The sequence below is a fragment of the Perca fluviatilis genome, chromosome 3, assembly GCF_010015445.1.
Source record: "Perca fluviatilis chromosome 3, GENO_Pfluv_1.0, whole genome shotgun sequence".
Classification (NCBI taxonomy): domain Eukaryota; kingdom Metazoa; phylum Chordata; class Actinopteri; order Perciformes; family Percidae; genus Perca; species Perca fluviatilis.
Window position 1 is genome coordinate 7,191,906 of NC_053114.1, and position 20,815 is coordinate 7,212,720.

At 43.0% G+C, this 20,815-nt stretch overlaps 1 protein-coding gene across 1 annotated transcript in view; it reads left to right on the forward strand.

The window, feature by feature from the left end:
* The window catches only part of bnc1 (basonuclin 1), a 24,849-nt gene extending 5,177 nt beyond the window's left edge, over positions 1–19,672 (forward strand). The window contains 5 exon segments of the mRNA XM_039795696.1: positions 7,065–7,167; positions 8,864–9,099; positions 13,406–15,486; positions 17,277–17,848; positions 17,851–19,672. Coding sequence (XP_039651630.1) covers positions 7,065–7,167; positions 8,864–9,099; positions 13,406–15,486; positions 17,277–17,848; positions 17,851–18,083 — 3,225 coding nt within the window. The 3' untranslated portion in view covers positions 18,084–19,672.
* The last annotated feature ends 1,143 nt before the right edge of the window (positions 19,673–20,815 follow it).

Below are 20,815 nucleotides of genomic sequence, written 5' to 3' on the forward strand. Positions count from 1 at the left end.
ACGAGCCAAAAAGATTCAACCTAGAAATCCCATTGTTTTCTTATAACTGATCTAGAAAGCATTAGTTAATTTGAAAAAAAAAGGGGTGGTATCCACTAACTGAATGTGGTTGTACATTTGGGAAAGTTGGGACATTCTGGAAACATTTTGTAGCCTCTTGATCCTGGAAACTAACCACACGAGCATGGGGCAAGTTTGTAAAAAAAAAAAAAATCCTAATAAGAGAAATATTTAGTGATAATAATCATGAACGGAAGTATAAACCATAACAATCCAAATCATAATCTCATTCCTGTTTTGGACAACATGAGGTGTTACATCCTGTCTAGCAGAGCTCCCAGTCTGGCTGCTTCCAGGAAAGTTTTTTTTTTTTTTTTTCTCTCCAGAATATTAGTTTAATTTGTGCAACAAGTCAAGCTTCAATGAATGAAATGTGTGCCACGCATTTCAGGGATCATACTGTATTTCCCATCAGGAAAACTCTCACGTCCCTGTATTTCCCTTGCCTCATCATTGTCTTGTTAAGTGATTAATGGCTGATAGTAAAACCTGATCTGCTCTCCCTCGGCCGCCACTCGCTCGGATCGCCCTGTTGTTATTCACTCTCTGGCACCAGCGACGCCTGTTTCCCCATCGAGTGTCCGTTCGTGCCGGGCCAGCTGATAATTGATTATAGTTTTCCAGCGCATTAGGCCAACAAGTCCCCGTCCGTCCCCGAAACTGTCTCCATCCAAGCAGCTGTTCGCTTCCGCCGAGTCTCTAAAGCACCGTGGCTATTCAGGACATATTGCCCAATTTGATTTTAAGAGCCAGAAAGAAGCATTTCATTGTATTTCTTTTGTGTGTGTGTGTGTGTGTGTGTGTGTGTGTGTGTGTGTGTGTGTGTGTGTGTGTGTGTGTGTGTGTGTGTGTGTGTGTGTGTGTGTGTGTGTGTGTGTGTGTGTGTGTGTGTGTGTGTGTGTGTGAGTCATGGCTGCAGCCCAGTGGAGGAATGAAGATGATGTTCCACTTTGACCAGACAGAACATTTGCTCCTTTTTCTTTTTTGTTGCTTTCTGTTTGGGCTGCAACTAACGATTATTTTCGTAGTCGATTAATCGGTCCATTATTTTCTCAATTATACGATTAGTTGTTTGGTCTATAGCCTAAAATGTCGGAAAATGGCGAAAAATGTGGATCAGTGTTCCCAAGATATTCAGTTCACTGTCACAGAGGAGTGAAAAAACTAGAACATATTCACATTTGACAAGCTGGAATATGTACCTTTTTTTATTATAAAAAAAAAAAGAAGAAAATGACTCAAACCGATTAACCGATTATCAAATTGGTTGGCGATTAATTTAATAGTTGACAAGTAATTGATTAATCGATTCATCGTTGCAGCTTTCTGTTTCTGTCTTAGAATGCATACTGTAGCCGTTTTTATATATTATATCCATATATTCTATAGCTTAAAAGTCACCACACAATATTTTTGAAACTGTAATTTCAGCACTGCAAGAAAGGAGAGTGGACTGAGACAGTGCATTTGATCATTTCATGAAACCCAGGAAACTCTATGTCTAATCTGCCAGAAATTATAATAGTTAAATTTGCAATGGAAATAATGTATACAGGTTAACTTTAACCTGAATCAAATCCAATACAAACAGCCGTTGGTGTCTCCTGTGTTTTTATGTGAAAAGGTATAGGCATGCACCCTCAGGATTGGGTTGTCATGGTACAGTATGCAAACACTGTTTTTTATGCCTTCTTCACCTCACACTTTTCTCTTTTCTTAACCTCACCTTCTCTCTCTTTAACCTCCCTCCATGGCCTCCATCTGTCCATCCTACACAGCCTGCCCTCTGAGTGCACACTGTCTCTCAGCCCAAATGCCTCTGACTGCAACAAATAGAAACTGAGGGACTGAGGGCTGGCTGCAGAGTCAAGACATATATGCAAGGAGAGTGAATATGCTTTCACTTTATATAGGGGGGGAATGAAGTGTGCCATACAAATTCATACACAACAGAGATAAATAGATTCAGAGAGACCAAGGCTGTAGAGGTTCATAGTATCAGGAGAAGAAGTGTTTTATTTGATTTCACAGATATGTTTTTAAAGAGTATTTCATTCCTCCACATTATTCAAAAATCACATTTCTTCGCAGTAGTCTTTACTTAAATCCACTTGCTCATCTCAAGCGCATCCACAAGCATCCACAAGCGCATCTCCCAGCCTTCATTGGCAGACGGAGTGTGTTTTTCCGGTTGTCATGGAGTTAGTTTAGTTGTCATCGCATGACATAAGTAAACCTGTTCCAAACTCTGAGATGGTGGTTGAAAGCTCTGGGAAACAAATGTAGTAATTGGACCTTATTTTGATTAGATTACGATCAGGTCAAGAATGATCACCAACGGAGAAGCTCTGAGCTAATACAAATGTTGCTACACTCATCTGGTTGCCTTCAATTATTACTGTGCGCTCACAGGAATCAACTTTACAATGAGGAGGTGGGCGTTTTGCCCCAGGTTTTGCCTTGGAGGCTAGGCCCCCAGGAAGTGCGCCGGGCTTTGAAGCAATTTGACATAGCGGCCAAACAGTGCGTGGCAACACAACTCCCAACCCGTCGTGTGATGCCCTCTGGCCCAAAAACACTTTTTCCCATAGGGTTACATAGGGTGAAAGACGCGTCTGTAAATCAGTGGATATATTCTTGTGGCTATACAGTGGATATATTCTTTTAAGCATCACAACCCCCGCGAAATGACTCGTTTCTCTATCAGAATTTGATCCATTCAGACCGCTGACATTTGGAAAGTCTAGAGCCGCACCATTAAAGGTCCCATGACATGCTGCTTTTTGGATGCTTTTATATAGGCCTTAGTGGTCCCCTAATACTGTATCTGAAGTGTCTTTCCTGAAATTCAGCATTGGTGCAGAATTACAGCCACTAGAGCCAGTCCCACAATGAGCTTTCCTTAGTATGTGCCATTTCTGTGTCTGTAGCTATTGAGGAGGAGAGAAGGGGGGGTGGGCAAGGTATAGGGTGGGGGTGTGGCCTTGACCAGCTTGCCATGGGCAAAGGAGAGAAAGAGGAGGTAACCTTTCCCCTTATGACATCATAAAGGGAAGATTCCAGATCGGCCCATCTGACCTTACTTTTTTTCAAAGGCAGAGCAGGATACCCAGGGCTCGGTTTACACCTATCGCCATTTCTAGCCACTGGGGGACCATAGGCAGGCTGGGGGAACTCATATTAATGTTAAAAAACCTCATAAAGGGAAATGTTCATGCCACAGGACCTTAAAATCATTTAAAGCTATAGCGCATAGTTTCCGCCGCCCCCATGAGGAATTCTAAGTAATGACAACAACACTGTCGGAGCATCCACATGATACAAGCCTTCCGTGATCGCGCACCTTCCCCCTCCTCTACAGCTAGTAGCCAAGGAGAACACGGAGGATTAAAAAAACATGATGGACTCTTTAGAAGAGGTCATTAACTTCGCTCGATTTTCTGCCAATACGCATCGTCGGCAAAGCAGTAAAACATAGCCATATATGCCGTTCGGCCGGGCAGAGGTCTCTAGTGCGCCTGCTCTACGGGCCACATAGGGAGGAAGCAGCGCCAGTATTTGGCTCCATGATGTCTTCATGCGCCACTGAGCAACTCTCATAGAAATGAAAGGGGGAAATGAGCGGGGCTCCGGCCCCCCAACGCTGTATCCAGGTCTTATTATACATCCCTGCTGCGCCAACTCTCTCGCACTGTCCCAGATCCGTTCGTTGGAGCAGGTACTGTATGGGCTCACACTGGAAAGGTGACATTTGGTCTAGTAAAAAAGTAAAAATGGAGACTAAATAACAATAAATATAACCGCAAATGAAACAACATTTCTAATATTTGTTTTGTTTTTGCATTAACATTACTATCCACAAGTATTTTTTTTACGTTTTAGGTGAAGAAGCCCTGACTTTATCATGTGTGCCCCCCAACAATTTCAATTTCTTTTCTGCAACAAGTTATGGTGCAAATGTCTTTATTTAAGTAAAGGAAATGATTAGATTTTGGGGGGGAGGGCACTGGCCCTGTAAATTACGCCTATGCCTACACCACTTGTCATGTATTGAACAACCTGTACTGGAGACATGCTAATTGGAGGCATGTGTCCTGTATTCAAGGTGTGGTTTTGTGTGTTGTGTGTGTGTGTGTGTGTGTGTGTGTGTGTGTGTGTGTGTGTGTGTGTGTGTGTGTGTGTGTGTGTGTGTGTAGGGGCTGATGTGTTGCTACGCTGTTATACATCAAAAGTATTCAAAAACACTGACCCAGCCGCATCGTTTGGTGCAATTAGTCTTCTTGTCAGCGACGCCAGTGATGCGTGCGAACAGCCGTGGCTTTGTTGTGACAACAGAGAGAGAAAGGGATGGTGGGGGGGGGCTTGGTCACAGAGAGCCACTGCTGCCTCGGCCCTGCCTGCACTGCCATGTTTCTTTCTTTTTCTTCTTCTTCTTCTTCCGTTCAGTTTATTTAAGAAAGGGACAGTGCCGATGAATTATTAATTATTAATACTCTTGATGAAGGTCCAGAGGAAGTGAAATGTTTTCTTCAATAATTGGCTATGCTTCAGCCTGAGCAGTGTGCGGGATTTTCCTTTGCTTTAAGTTTTTGTGTCATTTTCCAACGCACCTGCATGGAGGAAGTTTGTTTGTCTTCTTCCTCTTCGTCTTCTTCTTTGTCTCAGGAACTCATGAAATGAATTGCTTATTAAGATGAACGTGTGTGTGTGTGTGTGTGTGTGTGTGTGTGTGTGTGTGTGTGTGTGTGTGTGTGTGTGTGTGTGTGTGTGTGTGTGTGTGTGTGTGTGTGTGTGTGTGTGTGTGTGTGTGTGTGTGCGTGTTACAGGCTGGCCACCTGATTGAGATGTATATTAGGGGGAACAGCAGCAGGAGGTGTGTGTGTGTGCGCCCACAGTGGGATGGGATTAGCCTAATTGGGCCGTGTTGGTTCTCGGCGCTCTGTAATGATGGGATTAAGTCGCTGAGAGATGAGCAAAAGGGGGTTCTTACACCTCACCACCGTCCGGACGAGGCTGAGTTAGCCAGCCGGAGATAAAAAAGCCGACGTAGAGGGCGATAGAGACGAAATAGGCAAGCAAAGATGTCACGGGACTGAAGGCCAGAGCTTTTAGCCCGCTGCGTTTCAAGGCCAGGTAGCTGCCGCAGCCTTCATCTCGGGTCAGATTATCCGTCCTAATGATGAGAGGTTATTGCGAGGTGAAATAATGTGATCCCAGATCTCAAGGACAGGCCCAGCCTGGAGCGCAGAACCAAGCGGCTGACTAAATGAGGGTGGAGGAGGGGGAGGAGGTCCCCGACCCATCCACACATACACCCACACGTTTTCTTCTTTCTGCGCTCGTAGAGAGAGAGGGAGCTCCGGCGAGGAGCTAAGCATGCCGCTCATGTATACTAAACCCCCACTGATCATGCATTATAGATGCAGAGGGAGAGAGGTGGCGTAGCACAGCCACTCTGCGCTTTCCAGCATGTAGCACTAACAACTGTGGCTTTGATCATAAATCTGATGATGCTTGTCCCTCAGTTCCTGGTGTGTAAATGCTTTTTTTTTTGTTGGTCCAAGGCGGGGGGAGAGAGAGAGAGAGAGAGAGAGAGAGAGAGGGGAATCAGAGTTGTTCTTAGTGTATCAGTGAGCTGGAGTCTTCTCCGCAGGGTCGCTGCCGAGTCAGCAGCTACCCAGAAAACTTGACTCATTACTGTCATTCACTCCTCACTCTGAGGCTCTCTGTGTGTCTGGCCACTCGCTCTGATTTCCTGCACGTTCGTCCTGCAAAGATAAAAGCCATTAGCAGACGGGCTAATGGACATAGTCCTCTGACCGTGTGTGTGTGTTTGTGTGTGTTTATTTTATTTTTTGCTTTATTTTTCACATGCTGCCTTTTAAAATTGTTTTATTTTGTATATTGGTAGTATTAAGTACAGCTTTTACATAGTTTGACATTCTGTGGACAGCAAAGGAAGAATTTCATTGCACAGCAAAACATGTTTCCTTACTGTGCATGTGACAATAAACGCGTGCGTGCGTGCGTGCGTGCGTGCGTGCGTGCGTGCGTGCGTGTGCCCGCCTTAGGCCTTCATTGATTGAGATGGTTTTGGTCCAGCTGTGTCCGAGACCTTTCGTTGTAGATGTAGATAAGACCTGCCCTGCAGCACTACTGACACACACACACACACACACACACACACACCTGTGCAGGAGAAACCAGGCAATGAGTGATACACGAAGACAGAGCAAAATTACTGAATGGAGCTCTGCTCTTTCTTTCCGTGGGCAACTCTATGGTTGTACATTTTTCATGGAACGGTGTGAGATCAGCAGAGCTGCAGCCACACACACACACACATACACACACACACACACACACTTTCACACACACACACACACACACTCACGCACACACTCTGACACTTCTTCGCTGCACAGACAGGGGGAGGTTTCGGAGAGAGATTCTGTATTAGCGCTATTATGTTGGATTCATACAAATTTGACCTACCTTTTGGAATGATGCAAAATATAAAAAAGGCATAACAGCTCACACCTTTGATTTTAGGAATTTAGAAATGTTTCGCAGCCCAAATGGAACGTCAACCTTTTACACTTGCCAGCTCCAGCGGCTAAGATTCTGCCCAAGATCTAGAAGTTTACAACAACATTATTTCATATCATTAGTCGGGGCTGAATTTGGTCAAATGTGAATATTTGCAATATTTTCATTTTCATTTCATCTGGAGCCAAAATAATTGTCTGTCTGGGGTCTGAATAATTCGGTCAATATATACATCAGCTGCTTAATAAAACTGTTGGAAGAAGAAAATACATATTTCTTTTTTACTGACACTGTGAATTTAATTTATAAGAAGAGCATTTAGGATGGTAATCAAGTTCTGAAGGGGTCAGCAATTCCATTAACATGATAGGGTGTACTGTATGGTTTAAAAACAGGAAGTATATATTTTTTGTGCTCATCAAAATAAGAAAAACTGTGTTTTTGTGTGTTACCAGGCTATCTGCTGCACTTTGGTGAACTGTAACTGTGACAGCTTCAAGTCCGGGAAGCTGAAGAGGAGGCAGTGTGAAAACTGCAAGCATGGCTGGGTGGCACACGGTAAGAACTCCCTCTGCAAAGACATTCGAGGCTCTGTTCGAAAATATGAGTATGAGTATTAGTTGTTGCTTTCAGAAAAAATACGTACCTTATCACTCACCACTAATATAAATGGTCTGTATGGTATTTAAAATGAAAAATGACAGACTGTGCCATAACGGGGCTATTTTTGTGATGCAAAAAAAAAAGAACATGCACATAGACAGCGTTACAAATAAGAAAACGCGTTGTTATTGTTACTGCTGTTGTGAAGCCTCTCAGTAACAGCTACGTTGTTGACAGTCATTTGAACTGATGTCTCAAACATTTGTGTACTTTTCCCACCCGTTTTGATTCATCATCATCATCTTCATTTAGTTTACATGCTGATTATGAACACATGTATTCAGGAGTAGCTGCAGCTCTGCATAATTGATTTATTTTTTTCACTGCTGCTACTTATTATTCACACTGTACTTATACAGGCTTCTTCTTGCACTGTTTTTGCATTTTTGCACATGTTCCTACAGTCAATGTTATTACACTGTTTCTATATGTATCTTTATGTTCTTAATATGTATTTTAATATTTATTTTTTTATGTCATTTGAGCCTGCCCTTTTTTCTGTTACTCGTGACGGACAATAACGTTTTTCTTATCTTATTTTATCTTATGTCCGTACAGTATTATGTTGACACTGCACTACAATAGAATTTGCACAATCCATTTGAAACAATCTTTTTAACCTAATCTTACTTCACTTAACGTTTTTATTTCTTACTGCTATGTTACTTTATACTTATTATTTTATATTTATTCTATACTTTTATACTTATTGCTCTTTTCTTACTCTTACTTACCTTGAATTTGACTGTGAGCAACTGCAACTAAATGCTTTCCCTGAGAGGATCAATAAAGTGTTCTGATTCTGACTACAATGAAAATGAAACGGCATTCCCCTTGAATGTTGAATCATGTATTATTGTCTCCAGATGACAAACTCGTACTCAACTGACGTTATCCACCGATGTAGGACGGGCCTGGCCATATGTTCTCATGCAGAGCACCACTCAATCTGGGTGGCATTTTATAATATTACAGTGTACGCACAGCTATAATGTTTTCTTATTCATGGTTTATTGCTCATACCATTCCAATTTTTCCCTTTAGTTTTGTGTAAATCACATCTCTAACTGGTCAGCTTTTTAACAGCAAACAGTCTTTTTTTTTTTATTTGACAGAGTGAATTTCTAAACACACACAAACCACACGTTTTTTTTCCACAGTATCAACAGTATCAGTCGTTTTTTTGTCACTTTTTTTATTTTACAATCTTTTTTGCTATTTTCTTACTTTTTCTATTGCTTACATTTATAAATTGTATATATGTGTATATATATATATATATATATATATATATATATATATATATATATATATATATATATATATATATATATATATATACACATACTTGTTCTAGCCTCCCTTGTTTCTCTTTGCTCAGGGTCCGAGGTGAAGTTTCATACAAATCTAATCCTGTAAACTCTGGTGTGTGTGTGTGTGTGTGTGTGTGTGTGTGTGTGTGTGTGTGTGTGTGTGTGTGTGTGTGTGTGTGTGTGTGTCTGTGTCTGTGTTGTGTATGTGTGTGTCTGTATGTCTGTGTGTGTGTGTGTGTGTGTGTGTGTGTGTGTGTGTGTGCGTGTGTGTGTTCTAGCCCTGAGTAAACTGAAGGTGCACCACATGTACCAGAGCAGCCAGGTGGAGATCGTGCATTCCAACGTGGTGTTCGATATCTGCAGCCTGATGCTGTACGGCACCCAGGCCATCCCCATCCGCCTCAAGATCCTGCTGGACCGCCTGTTCTCCGTGCTCAAGCAGGAGGAGGTCATCCAGATCCTCAACGCACTGGACTGGACCCTGCAGGACTACATACGGGGATACGTGCTCCAGGTTAGCAGTGGGGGAGTACTATTTTATTGTGTGTGTGTGTGTGTGTGTGTGTGTGTGTGTGTGTGTGTGTGTGTGTGTGTGTGTGTGTGTGTGTGTGTGTGTGTGTGTGTGCGAGCGCCCGCGTGCGTGTTAGGGCTGCACAATATATAATTTTTTTATCGTCATCGTGATATCAACTGGTGCAATATACACATCGCCAAAGACACTCAGAGATTTTTCTGTATTAATTGAAAGAAAATATCAGTAGAACACTGCACTTTAAAATGTAACGGTCATTCTTTTTTTAGTGCAGCCTTTTTTGTTCAGTTCAGTGTTGAATGTGTTCAATTAAAGAATGTTGGAAATGATTTCCTTCATTTGCTTTAAATACAACAAGCAGTTTGTTGATTTTTAGCAGAATACTGAAAGCAGCAGAACTGAGAACACTTTAATATCTGTTTATTTGTTGCAAGTAATTTCGTTACAGCGATATTCAACAGCGTTATCGCGTACATTTTCCTTATATCGTGCAGCCCCTGTGTGTGTGTGTGTGTGTGTGTGTGTGTGTGTGTGTGTGTGTGTGTGTGTGTGTGTGTGTGTGTGTGTGTGTGTGTGTGTGTGTGGGTGTGTCAGTCTCAGATCTGTGTGTTGAGTGCAGAGCAGGAGTCAAAGCTAGCCTAGCTTAATATAAAGGAAACAGCTTGCCTGGCTCTGTTCAAGTTTAAAAATGTGCTGGTACTATTTTTTTGGCAAAGAAAACACCTGGGTGCAAAAACTGTGCACAGCAACCTGAAGCCTTGTTTTCACAATGAGGTTGTCAGGTTTTGGACCATTGGGCCTGTACAGAGACCAAAACCAGAACCTGTGTTTGCTGGCCATATCTGGCAACGGGTGCTGCAGCCTGAGATGCTGCAAAGAAGTGTTGGGAGACTGAAAAATCTAAAATTAAAAAGAATATATCACAAATAGTTGTTTTTATATATGTGTTCATGCGCATGGGTTTAATATACACCATGTGAAAGAGCCTCAGAGGTCTTGGTAGCAGGGTTCAAAATTAGCACCATCTACTAGCCAAATATGCAAGTGGCTGGTAGATCTGCTTCACTCACCAGCCACAAAAACAATGGTAATATATTGAGTAGCTGGTGAAATTTGAACATTCACTAGCCATTTGGCTGGTGGACTAAAAAATTAATTTTGAACCCTGGTTGGTAGGCCTGTTTTTGAACTTTGGACTAGATCCCTGCGCGGGACTGTTTTCTCAATCCTGCTCCCGGCCGTTCCCAGTGCTGACCATTGCCACCTGCTCCCGCAGTGTGTGTGTGTGTGTGTGTGTGTGTGTGTGTGTGTGTGTGTGTGTGTGTGTGTGTGTGTGTGTGTGTGTGTGTGTGTGTGTGTGTGTGTGTGTGTGTGTGTGTGTGTGTGTGTGTGTGTGTGTGTGTGTGTGTGTGTGTGTCTGCTACCGCCCGCACCACAAACCTTAAATTGATTTGTCAATAGATTGACCGTTGATTTTATGTCCTCTCCTGTCCCGCAGGAAAAACTGTGTAGTATTAATAAAGATATGCATACCTGTCGGTAATAAGTAGCGAAACTACGTTCTAGTGCATAATTCCATTTATACTAGTGCAATAATTACAAATATTCTAGTGCAATAAGGGCAACGTGACATTGCATTCATTAATTTTTTTACACTTATTATTTTAGAACATGTGTTGTTGGCTGGGGTTTGTTTAGCTGGGGCACTCTAACAGATTTTATGTTAGTCAATTCAATTCAATTCTATTCTATTCAATTTTATTCATAGTATCGAATCATAACAAGTGTTATCTCAAGACACTTTACAGATAGAGTAGGTCTAGACCACACTCTATAATCTACAAAGACCCAACAATTCCAGTGATTCCCCCTAGAGCAAGCATTTAGTGCAACAGCGGCGAGGAAAAACTCCCTTTTAGGGAGAAACCTCAGGTGGTGAGGAAAACTTCCTTTTAGGGAGAAACCTCGGACAGACCCAGGCTTTTGGTAGGTGGTGTCTGACGATGCCAGTTGGGGGTGTGATTAACAGTGGCAATAATAGTCACAATAAAGATAATGGAACTATGACATAGTAATTGTAGTAGTTCATGATGTAGCAGGGCACTGCAGGGCGTTACAAGGTGCAGCAGGGCGTAGCAGGGCACTGCAGAGCGTAGCAGGGTGTAACAGGGGATAGCAGGGTGCGGAGCAGGACCACGGCAACAGTTGCAACCATGATTTAGGTGCCACCCTAATCTAAGGAAAACTGGGCGACAAAAAACATAAGGGCTCCGGGAAATAACCTCCCCAGAGCTAGGTTAGTAACAAGCATTTCTGGGACATGGATTCATACAGATGGAAAGAAAGAAAGAAAGAGGAGAGAGAAGCTCAGTGTGTCAAAGGAAGGAAGTCCCCCCGGCAGTCTAAAACTATAACAGCATAATTAAGAGCTGGTGCAAGGTAAACCTGAGCCAGTTTTATAATTGTTGGTAGATGAATCTGACGGCTATGAAGAGAAGCAGAGAAGACCCGTTGATTGGATCCTTCAGGTTGCCGTAGGAGAAAGGGGCGGGGCCGAGGGCCCCGGGGAGGAGGAGAGAAAGAAAGAGAGGAAGTAGAGGAGGGTTAATAAAGCGTTTGGCTGGTGTTCAACTGGATGCACTGTGTACGTTCATTATTTCCTTATAAAACCTAGCTAGGCGAACCTATGAACAGCCGGTTACAGCACTGATCAGGAGCAGCGCTCCTAAATCCCAGGACCCACTGTCTATTCTCGGACCGCCCCTCCTTTCCCTGCAGTAATGTTAACACATCCCACAAATCCAGATATGCAGTTCTCTACTTTGGACAGTTAGGCTAGCTTTGGCTTGGTTTCCCCCTGCCTCCAGTCTTAATGATAAGCTACTTTGACACATTCTGACCCCAGCTCTGTGCTTAACACACTGACATGAGATTGGTATAAAATCTTCTATTCTAAATCTCTGAAGAAATGTAAACTATTTCCCAAAATGAAAAGCTATTCCTTTAAATATGAAAACAATTCCAACGTAGCATGTGGTGTAATTCATCTCAGGGTGGAGAAGCCTCTAAAAACAGCCTGGAGGCCAACATGCGACCCTAAAACTCAGAGTATGAGCGAGCGGGAGAAAATGAAGGGAGAGACAGAAGGAATTTTTGAGGAAGACGAGGGAGGAGGAGGAGGGAGAAGAGGAGTCAGTAAAGCATGGCTGAAGACAGGAGAGAGTAGGGATGTGATGTAGCGACCAATGCCATGAACTCTCTTGGTAACCTGCCTATGCAGCCGGCTTGATGCCATGGTAGCACCAGCTTGGGGAGGTCTCCGAACTGTGCCGGGTACATTTGTAAATATTATGTCTTTTGCTTCAGATTTCCTCTCAAGCTGGAGCCAAGCCGGCCGAGGCCTGGGCTGCAGGCCCCGCTTCAGTGTGAGCTCTCACTTCGATTAGTACATCATCAAGTATTCAAGTTGGGCTGCGTTTAATTCATGTTAGCTCATCTAATGGCCAACGTAGAGTCAGAATCCTCGACAGGCGCCCAATGAATGCTCTGTGATGAAATATTAATCACGGTTACGGCACGAAGCCGCTCCTCACTTTCAAAGACACCCAAACTCACATGTGATTACTGCAGGGCTCAGGGAGAGAGGACCTGCTTGATCAATGTGAGCCGCCCTCTGATCAGTGTGTGTGTGTTTTTTTTTTTTTTTTTTTTTTTTTTTTTTTTTTTTTTTTTTTTTTTTTTTTTTTTTTTGTGTGTGTGTGTGTGTGTGTGTGTGTGTGTGTGTTTGTGTGTGTGTGTGTTTGTGCGAGTATTTATTTTGCATGCCTTTGGGAGTGTGTATATGAGTGTACGTGTCTGCTAGTATGCTTGTATGCATGTTCTCACCAGGGTGTGTGTGTGTGTGTGTGTGTGTGTGTGTGCTCTGTCTGCTTCTGCTGATGCAGAGTGAGTACATCCACATGATTTAAATGAAGAGAAATGACCTGCAAGATGAAACACTGTGCGTCTGTGTAATGAGGCTTCTTAGGATTCTGCACTGCCTGCTTGTATTAACACTCCATCTGATTCCTTTATTTAGCTGCCCTGCCAGTCTGCTTTATAGGGTGTGTCACCTAAACCACTCTGTGAATACATATGAGCAACCCAACAGACACTTATAATGCTAATGATGAAATTGCTCTCTCTCCTTTCTCTTTTTTTCAATTTCCCTCTCCTTCTCAATCTATTTCATACCCCTGCCCTCTCCCCTCACCATTACCGTGTTGCTTACTTCCTGCTCTGTCTGCAGGATGTAGCAGGGAAGGTGCTGGACCGGTGGGCCATCATGACGTTCGAGGAGGAGATTGCCACACTGCAGCAGTTCCTGCGTTTTGGCGAGACCAAGTCCATAGTGGAGCTGATGGCTCTGCAGGACAAGGAGGGCCAGGCAGTGTTGGTTCCCAGCACTCGCACCAACTCAGACATCCGCACTTTCATTGAGCGCAACACCCCACGCACTGCTGCCAACCTCTCCACATCCAAAGTCGATAAGCTGAGCAGCAACAGCATGCACCACTTTGAGAACTTTGTCAACAGCATGGCCTTTATGCTGCCCTTCCAACTGTTAGGCTCTGTTCCTGCTCCGTTTTTGGGCTCACCAACAGGGGCACCGCCGCACCAGCACCACCAGCAGCACCAGCAGCCATTCCGCGGATCAATGGAGCAGCAGACTCAGAGACGAGATGATCAAGGTCGGGATGGTCTAGGAAGGGACAATCCCCTCCCTCTTTCCCACCCTCCAGAGAGCAGCCTGCTAGGTTCCAGCTCTGTCTCATTCACTGCTGATCTAGACCAAAGCGGAGACAAGCCAATGGACAGCCTCTCCACCACCACCACAAAGATCGAGGCAGAGGACTTCTCCACTAGTGACAACTACTCGGATGGGCCATCCACGCCGTGCACACCCTCCATGAGCTCTGACGTAACCCAGATGTCACCCGAGGGCAAGCTGCGCTCTTTGGACAGGAATGGGTGCAGCGGTGGAGGGGTCTCGGGAGGAGGTGGATGCTCTTTGAAGAAAGGTCGGGTATTTTGCAATGCCTGTGAGAAGACATTCTACGACAAAGGAACTCTGAAAATCCACTACAATGCAGTGCACCTGAAGATTAAGCACAAGTGTACCATCGAGGGCTGTAACATGGTGTTCAGCTCGCTGCGCAGTCGCAATCGCCATAGTGCCAACCCCAACCCGCGGCTACACATGCCAATGAACCGCAACAACCGGGACAAAGACCTGCGGGGCAGCTTGTCTGGTGATGAGAGCTCTCAAGGAGAGAAGAGGTCTGAATATGGAACCCCCATCCCTGTCTGCTCTGCAGAAAGCCATAAGTCAGTGCCCAGCTACATGGTGAGCCATGTCGACACTGGCTCGAAACTCCACAGCAGCTCGTTCCCCAGCATGGGCCAGAGTGGCATCCTCTTCCCTAACTTAAAAACAGTACAGCCAGTCCTGCCTTTCTACCGCAGCCTGGTAACTCCGGCAGAGCTTGCCAACACCCCAGGCACACTACCCTCCCTACCTCTGTTATCCTCCTCCGTACCTGTCAAGCCCATCACAGCCCCTGATCCTTGCATGACAGACCCCATACCAAAGAAAAAGTCAAGGAAGTCAAGCATGCCAATAAAGATAGAGAAGGAAGTGATAGAGCGGGATGAGGAGATGGACAAGGGGAGCAGCTCTGAGGACGAGGCTCCTTTACAGGACAGGAACAAGGAAGAGTGTGACGGACGCCGAGCAGAAGGACATATGTGCGCAAGACAAGCTAGGGAGGAGAGAGGGGCTTTCGTTGGGGAAGAGAAGGAAAGGGAGGGCGCCAAGCATCTGTTGGACCAATCCTTAGATACAGAAATGACAGCGAGAGAGGACAAAGATGATGAGCAAAGGCAAGCTGAAACCTCTGCACCCTCGCCCTTCCGAGACAGACTGATGGAGAATCACTGTGACAACAACTTACTCTGTCAGGAACCAAATGGCAATGAAGACAGGGAGGACAGGGATCATGCAAACTCGCTGCATGCAGCTGACAAGATTTCCGAGCTCCGATGGGATGAGGGTGAGCACAGGCTGACTAACGGGGGAGCTCTCCAGCTCATAGACCGCCAGAGAGAGGGATTGGGATTGGACAGCTGTGTAGACGACTACAGTGACTCAGGTTTGTCTCACCTCGACCCCAGCGCTGACCTGCCACACCACTGTGAGATCTGCAGTAAGACCTTTAAGAACCCCTACAGCGTCAAGATGCACTACCAAAATGTCCACCTGAAGGAGATGCACATGTGCACAGTGGACGGCTGCAATGCTGCCTTCCCCTCCCGCAGGAGCCGAGACAGGTGAGAGGCAGCCATATTTTCTTATTGTTCCAGCGTGTGTTATTAGGATTGCTGACAGATGTAAACCTGTACATTTAGCTGTTTCCGAAGAGTTCATATCACAACTCTTTGGCGTTGCCATTTAGCTTATTCAGGACATATACAGTTGTTATGTTATATATATATATATACATATATATATATATATATATATATATATATATATATATATATATATATATATATATATATATATACAGTACAGGCCAAAAGTTTGGACACACCTCATTCAATGCGTTTTTTTCTTTATTTTCATGATTATTTACATTGTAGATTCTCACTGAAGGCATCAAAACTATGAATGAACACATATGGAATTACGTACTAAACAAAAAAGTGTGAAATATCTGAAAACATGTCTTCTTCAAAGTAGCCACCCTTTGCTTTTTTTATTAATAAGGGAAAAAATTCCACTAATTAACCCTGACAAAGCACACCTGTGAAGTGAAAACCATTTCAGGTGACTACCTCATGAAGCTCATTGAGAGAACACCAAGGGTTTGCAGCACTATCAAAATAAGCAAAGGGTGGCTACTTTGAGGAATCTAAAATATAAGACGTTTTCAGTTATTTCACACTTTTTTGTTAAGTACATAATTCCACGTGTTCATTCATAGTTTTGATGCCTTCAGTGAGAATCTACAATGTAAATAGTCATGAAAATAAAGGAAATGCATTGAATGAGGTGTACTATATATATATATATATATATATATATACAGTTTCCTCATGGGTCTACTTAGCAGAAACCCTGTATATCAGCAATATAGCATCAGATCAGTGGATCTCAATCATGTGCTACTGAAATAGGGCTAAGTATCACCAATAATTTCCCTATTTGATTCTGTTTCACAAGGTCCTGATTCAAATACATTTCTGATACCATTCAATATCAATTAGGTTAGGCAAATTTCAGTTACAATACCAGTTTTGCTTGGATATAAAGGATATTCTCAGAGAACCTATGCTGTAAATTGTACAAGCAAGAAGCAACCCTCAAATATTGTTTTTATAATGCACCAGGTTAATGTTTAACCCCCAAAAGGGAGTCAATTCAACACATCCATGGTAAAAAGTAATATATGAAAAGATCTGGGGGATTTTATTAATCAATACTAAAACAAAGATTGATTTAAAGGAGAATTGATTATTTTAACCCAGCCTATACTGAAACATGCAAACACTTGGGCCCTTATGATCAAATCATACTTTCTGCATTCATGTAGCTGCAACTATCTGCGTGGCGGAAATATTGTCACCTGTCCACACAGGAGCTGCGCAGACTCTGTGCAGATGTCTGCATGCAACCAAAATGTTTTAAGACTGTACACATGGACAGTTGTCCTCACTTGTGTGAACATGTGCCCATATGCAGACACTAAACGTAGAATAAACAGAACTTATACTGCAGCACATACTACATATTGATTTACATTGTTTAAAGGGAAGTCCATATTAGATGACTGGATCCGACACGTCTGACTGTTCTTTTCTTTACACTTCATCTGTTAACAATAAATAATGTGGCAAAAATAGCAACAAAAAAAACTGCTGACTCTATAATCATTAGGATGACTTATAGGAGACATTCTAGCATTCGTCTATTGCTTTGGCATTTTAGGGTGGACATGGCCTCAGTCACTTGAGCATGACAATAAGAACGTATATTTTATGTGGTTTTAAGTTATATTAGATAAAAGATCTTCACCATGTGGTGTAATACATTCATCGTTTGTTTTTTTAATCTACAGACACAGTGCAAATTTGAACCTACACAACAAACTGCTGACCAAAGACTCATTCAGCCCAGCCAACACCCTATACTTGCCCTCATCCCACTGTAGAGACAGAGACTCTGTTGGCCGAGACTACTACCAAGACCAGCGGGACAGAGATCTGCCCCATCGAGACCCAACTAGCCAAACCTCTGTCATCTTCCGAGGACACAATCGCATGGGCCTGGTCTTCCCAATGAGCAAAATGTCTACTGCACCAACCAATGCTGAGACCTCTCCCTTAGGAGAAATGGAGGGATCAGGAGTAGGAGAAGGGGGTGGAAATGGGGACGATGGGGCAGTCTTGGACCTGAGCACTTCCTCCTCTGCCCCACCTCGTGGCAGCGGCAGTGCTCGATCTTCCTGGGACTCAGACGGTGCCGGTAGTGAGGAAGGGGAAGGGATTGAAGAGGATGAGGAGGCGCTCCCCATGGAGGACAGCGATGAAAGCTGCGATGGGATCGGCATGGGGAGGCCTGGGGTCGAGGAGTTGGCACTCGGGGAAGAGAGGACCCTGGGCTGTATTGGGGAGGACAAGGCGGGCTTCAGGTAGGCGGGGGTGGATCTCCCATAACCTGCCATGTCTGCCAAAAGGTCTACAGCAACAAGGGCACATTCAGAGCCCATTACAAGACTGTCCATCTGCGACTGCTTCACAAGTGTAAAGTCCCTGGCTGTGATACATCCTTCTCCTCTGTGCGAAGCAGAAACCGGCACAGCCAGAACCCGAACCTTCACAGGAACCTAGCCGTTAGCTCAGGTGCCACAATAGACCAGGAGTAGGGTTTTGAGCTCATATGCCAACATGACTGATTTCCTTGGTTCTAATTGTTCTTTTGTTGTTGTTGTTGTTGTTGTTGTTGTAGTTGTTGTTTTTGGGCACCTAAAGAAGGCTCACCAATTAGCACTTTTTAAATTCCATATCGTAGTCCAATACTTTTGTCAGAGAGAAAAAAAATAAAGTACAATAAGGAGTTCATTTGTTGTGGCAAATGCAACTTCCTTTTCTAACAAATGGCTTTACACACATCCGTCTGTGTTTACACTTCAACATATAAAGAATAACTGAAACATACACTAAATTAATTTTCAACATTGAGCAATGCAACCTTCCAGTCTTAATCTTCTGTTGTGACGCAGTACTGATTTTTGTTTTGCATTGGTTTGCCTTACAGCCCAGTTTAGACCTTAAAAAGATGAATTTGTATGAACTGAATTTGTCCATGTGTTGTCCAAAGTGAGAGTTGATCCATGAAACTGTATCATGCGAGTTATTTCTTTCTGGTGTTTTTGTTGTCAGATATCCATATCTTCCCTGTGAAGCTGTGCATAATGTATTGATCAAAAGCAGTAGTGAAGTAACCTCTACATGTGTCATTTCATTCATTTGGACAATAGTTTTCAAAAATAGTCTTTGTTGAAAAGCTATAGTGTTGTAAGCTTGACCAATAAGTTATTGTGTGGTATTATATATGATCTGTCTTTACTGTTTGTTGCATACTGCTAATGTTGACCAAAGATTTTTTTCAGCCCACAGGTGTGTATAGAAACCCCTTCATTATTTGTGAAGGGTTTGCAGTATTAAAAGGGCCCGCCCAGTCTTTTCTCATCTACTTTGTGATTAACAGCAGTATTCAGGGGTGGGCTCTGTTGTAAGATAAAATAGAATTCACCAACACAATCAAAAAAAACAGCTTTTGACTGATCTGGGTGAAAAGAATATCTTGATTTTGGTGGAGTTTTTGTAAACAAAATCTGCTCATGGGACTAGACTTGATTAAGGTATTGCTCTTGTATTGTTTGTGTGGTTGCTTGCAGTATCCTGACTGACTGGACAAACAGCAGGAATAAATGCTGTGTCTGGAGGCTAGAAGCATGTACTGTGAATAAGTCAAACACTGAGAAATAAAAAGAAAAAAAAGAAATGCAATTTATAATAATGGCCCCACACGTGAGCACACCCTAAAATAGAACTGGTAAACAATATGTTTATTGAACTGTATATTCTGTGAATAGAGTAATTTGTTATCTGAAAGAAACCAAAAAATATACTGTATAAAATAATGTCACCACTAACATTACATGGTTTTTTTTCTTTTCTTTTTTTTTGTGAATGAACAAGAACATTGTGTTGTACATTATGATTATTTCATCATGGTCTATTGTTCTGATTTTGCTCTACAATCTGCATATTGTTTTCATTCTGTATTTAAATGGAATGGGCCCAATTTAAGATCCCATTAGTTTGTTGTTTGAATTTGTTAAAAAAAGGAGCAAAATCTACATATGTTGACAGGTGTTCATGTTTCCTTTGATTTAATGTTACAATATTCATTCCAATTAAATAAAAAGCCATATGTTTGCAAGCCTCATTCCATTCAATTTTATATCCATTATTAGCACAGTTGTTAGTGCAGGAGAGCCAATATAAGCCAATATGAGCAGCACATCATATTCTTATATATGTTTGGAACATGTTTAAGTACACCGATGCAAACAAAGAAAAACAGAATTGTCGCCTTGCTCATCTCCACAGCAGTATCATCCGATCCAGGCTGACTCCCTTGAGTCCTTGGCTGCTGGGAGGATAACATACAGGCTTCACTGCAGAAAATATTCCTCTTAACAAGTCATTCAAAATAGACGTGGAACTAAAATTTAGACTTTTCACCCAAATTGCATACCAACACATTTTCTCACTTCACCTCGTGCAGTATTACTTGTTTTTTTATTATTATTATTAAGGCCTAGTTCTGACTGACAGCATAAAGCCGTTATTTGGCATATCCAGATTGTATCCAGAAAAAAGGAGGTGGTTTGAAATGCTATTCCAATCGGATTTCTACAGATGTGTCTCAGTATGACCACACGTCCCACGGGAACGCCGACACAGCCGACAGTGCTGACACTGCCACCTTTGCCAGGCAACAGCCACGACATGAATTAGCTGTTTATCAGACCACATATGAGATAAGAATTAGATAGCTAGCACACCCATGCGGTCCCTCCGCCTCCCTTGCAGACTACTTCTTTGGTGGATAGCGTAATCTCCTGGCAGGGGGAAGTGAGCTGCTGGGCTCATTTTGTGTAGCCAGTGTAGCACCAAGTATGGTGGAATTAGCAAGCTAGCTATCTAATTAGTAGGTTGCTTCCTAGTTAGCTAGCGTTAATTCCACCATGCTTTTATGCTACACTGATTAACGTTACAGAAAATGAGCTGAACAAAGTTGTCAATCATCTGCGCTGAGCGTGTGGATAAAGAATTAAGTTGTTAAATTTTACTCATTCAGCAGCTGGCTAGTTAGCTAGGTCATGCTTCCATGTTGGAAAGCCACATCACCAGCGTAGCTAGATGGTTACTGACGCCAACACCGTTACCATGCAAATAGATTGGTAATGTCTTGACACACAAATCTGATCAGATCACTTGCAAATAACAGTTCAGACAGTGTGTCTAATAAATCTAATTTACAGAATTGAATTTAAGTTTCTCGCAACACACAAGGACATTAAAG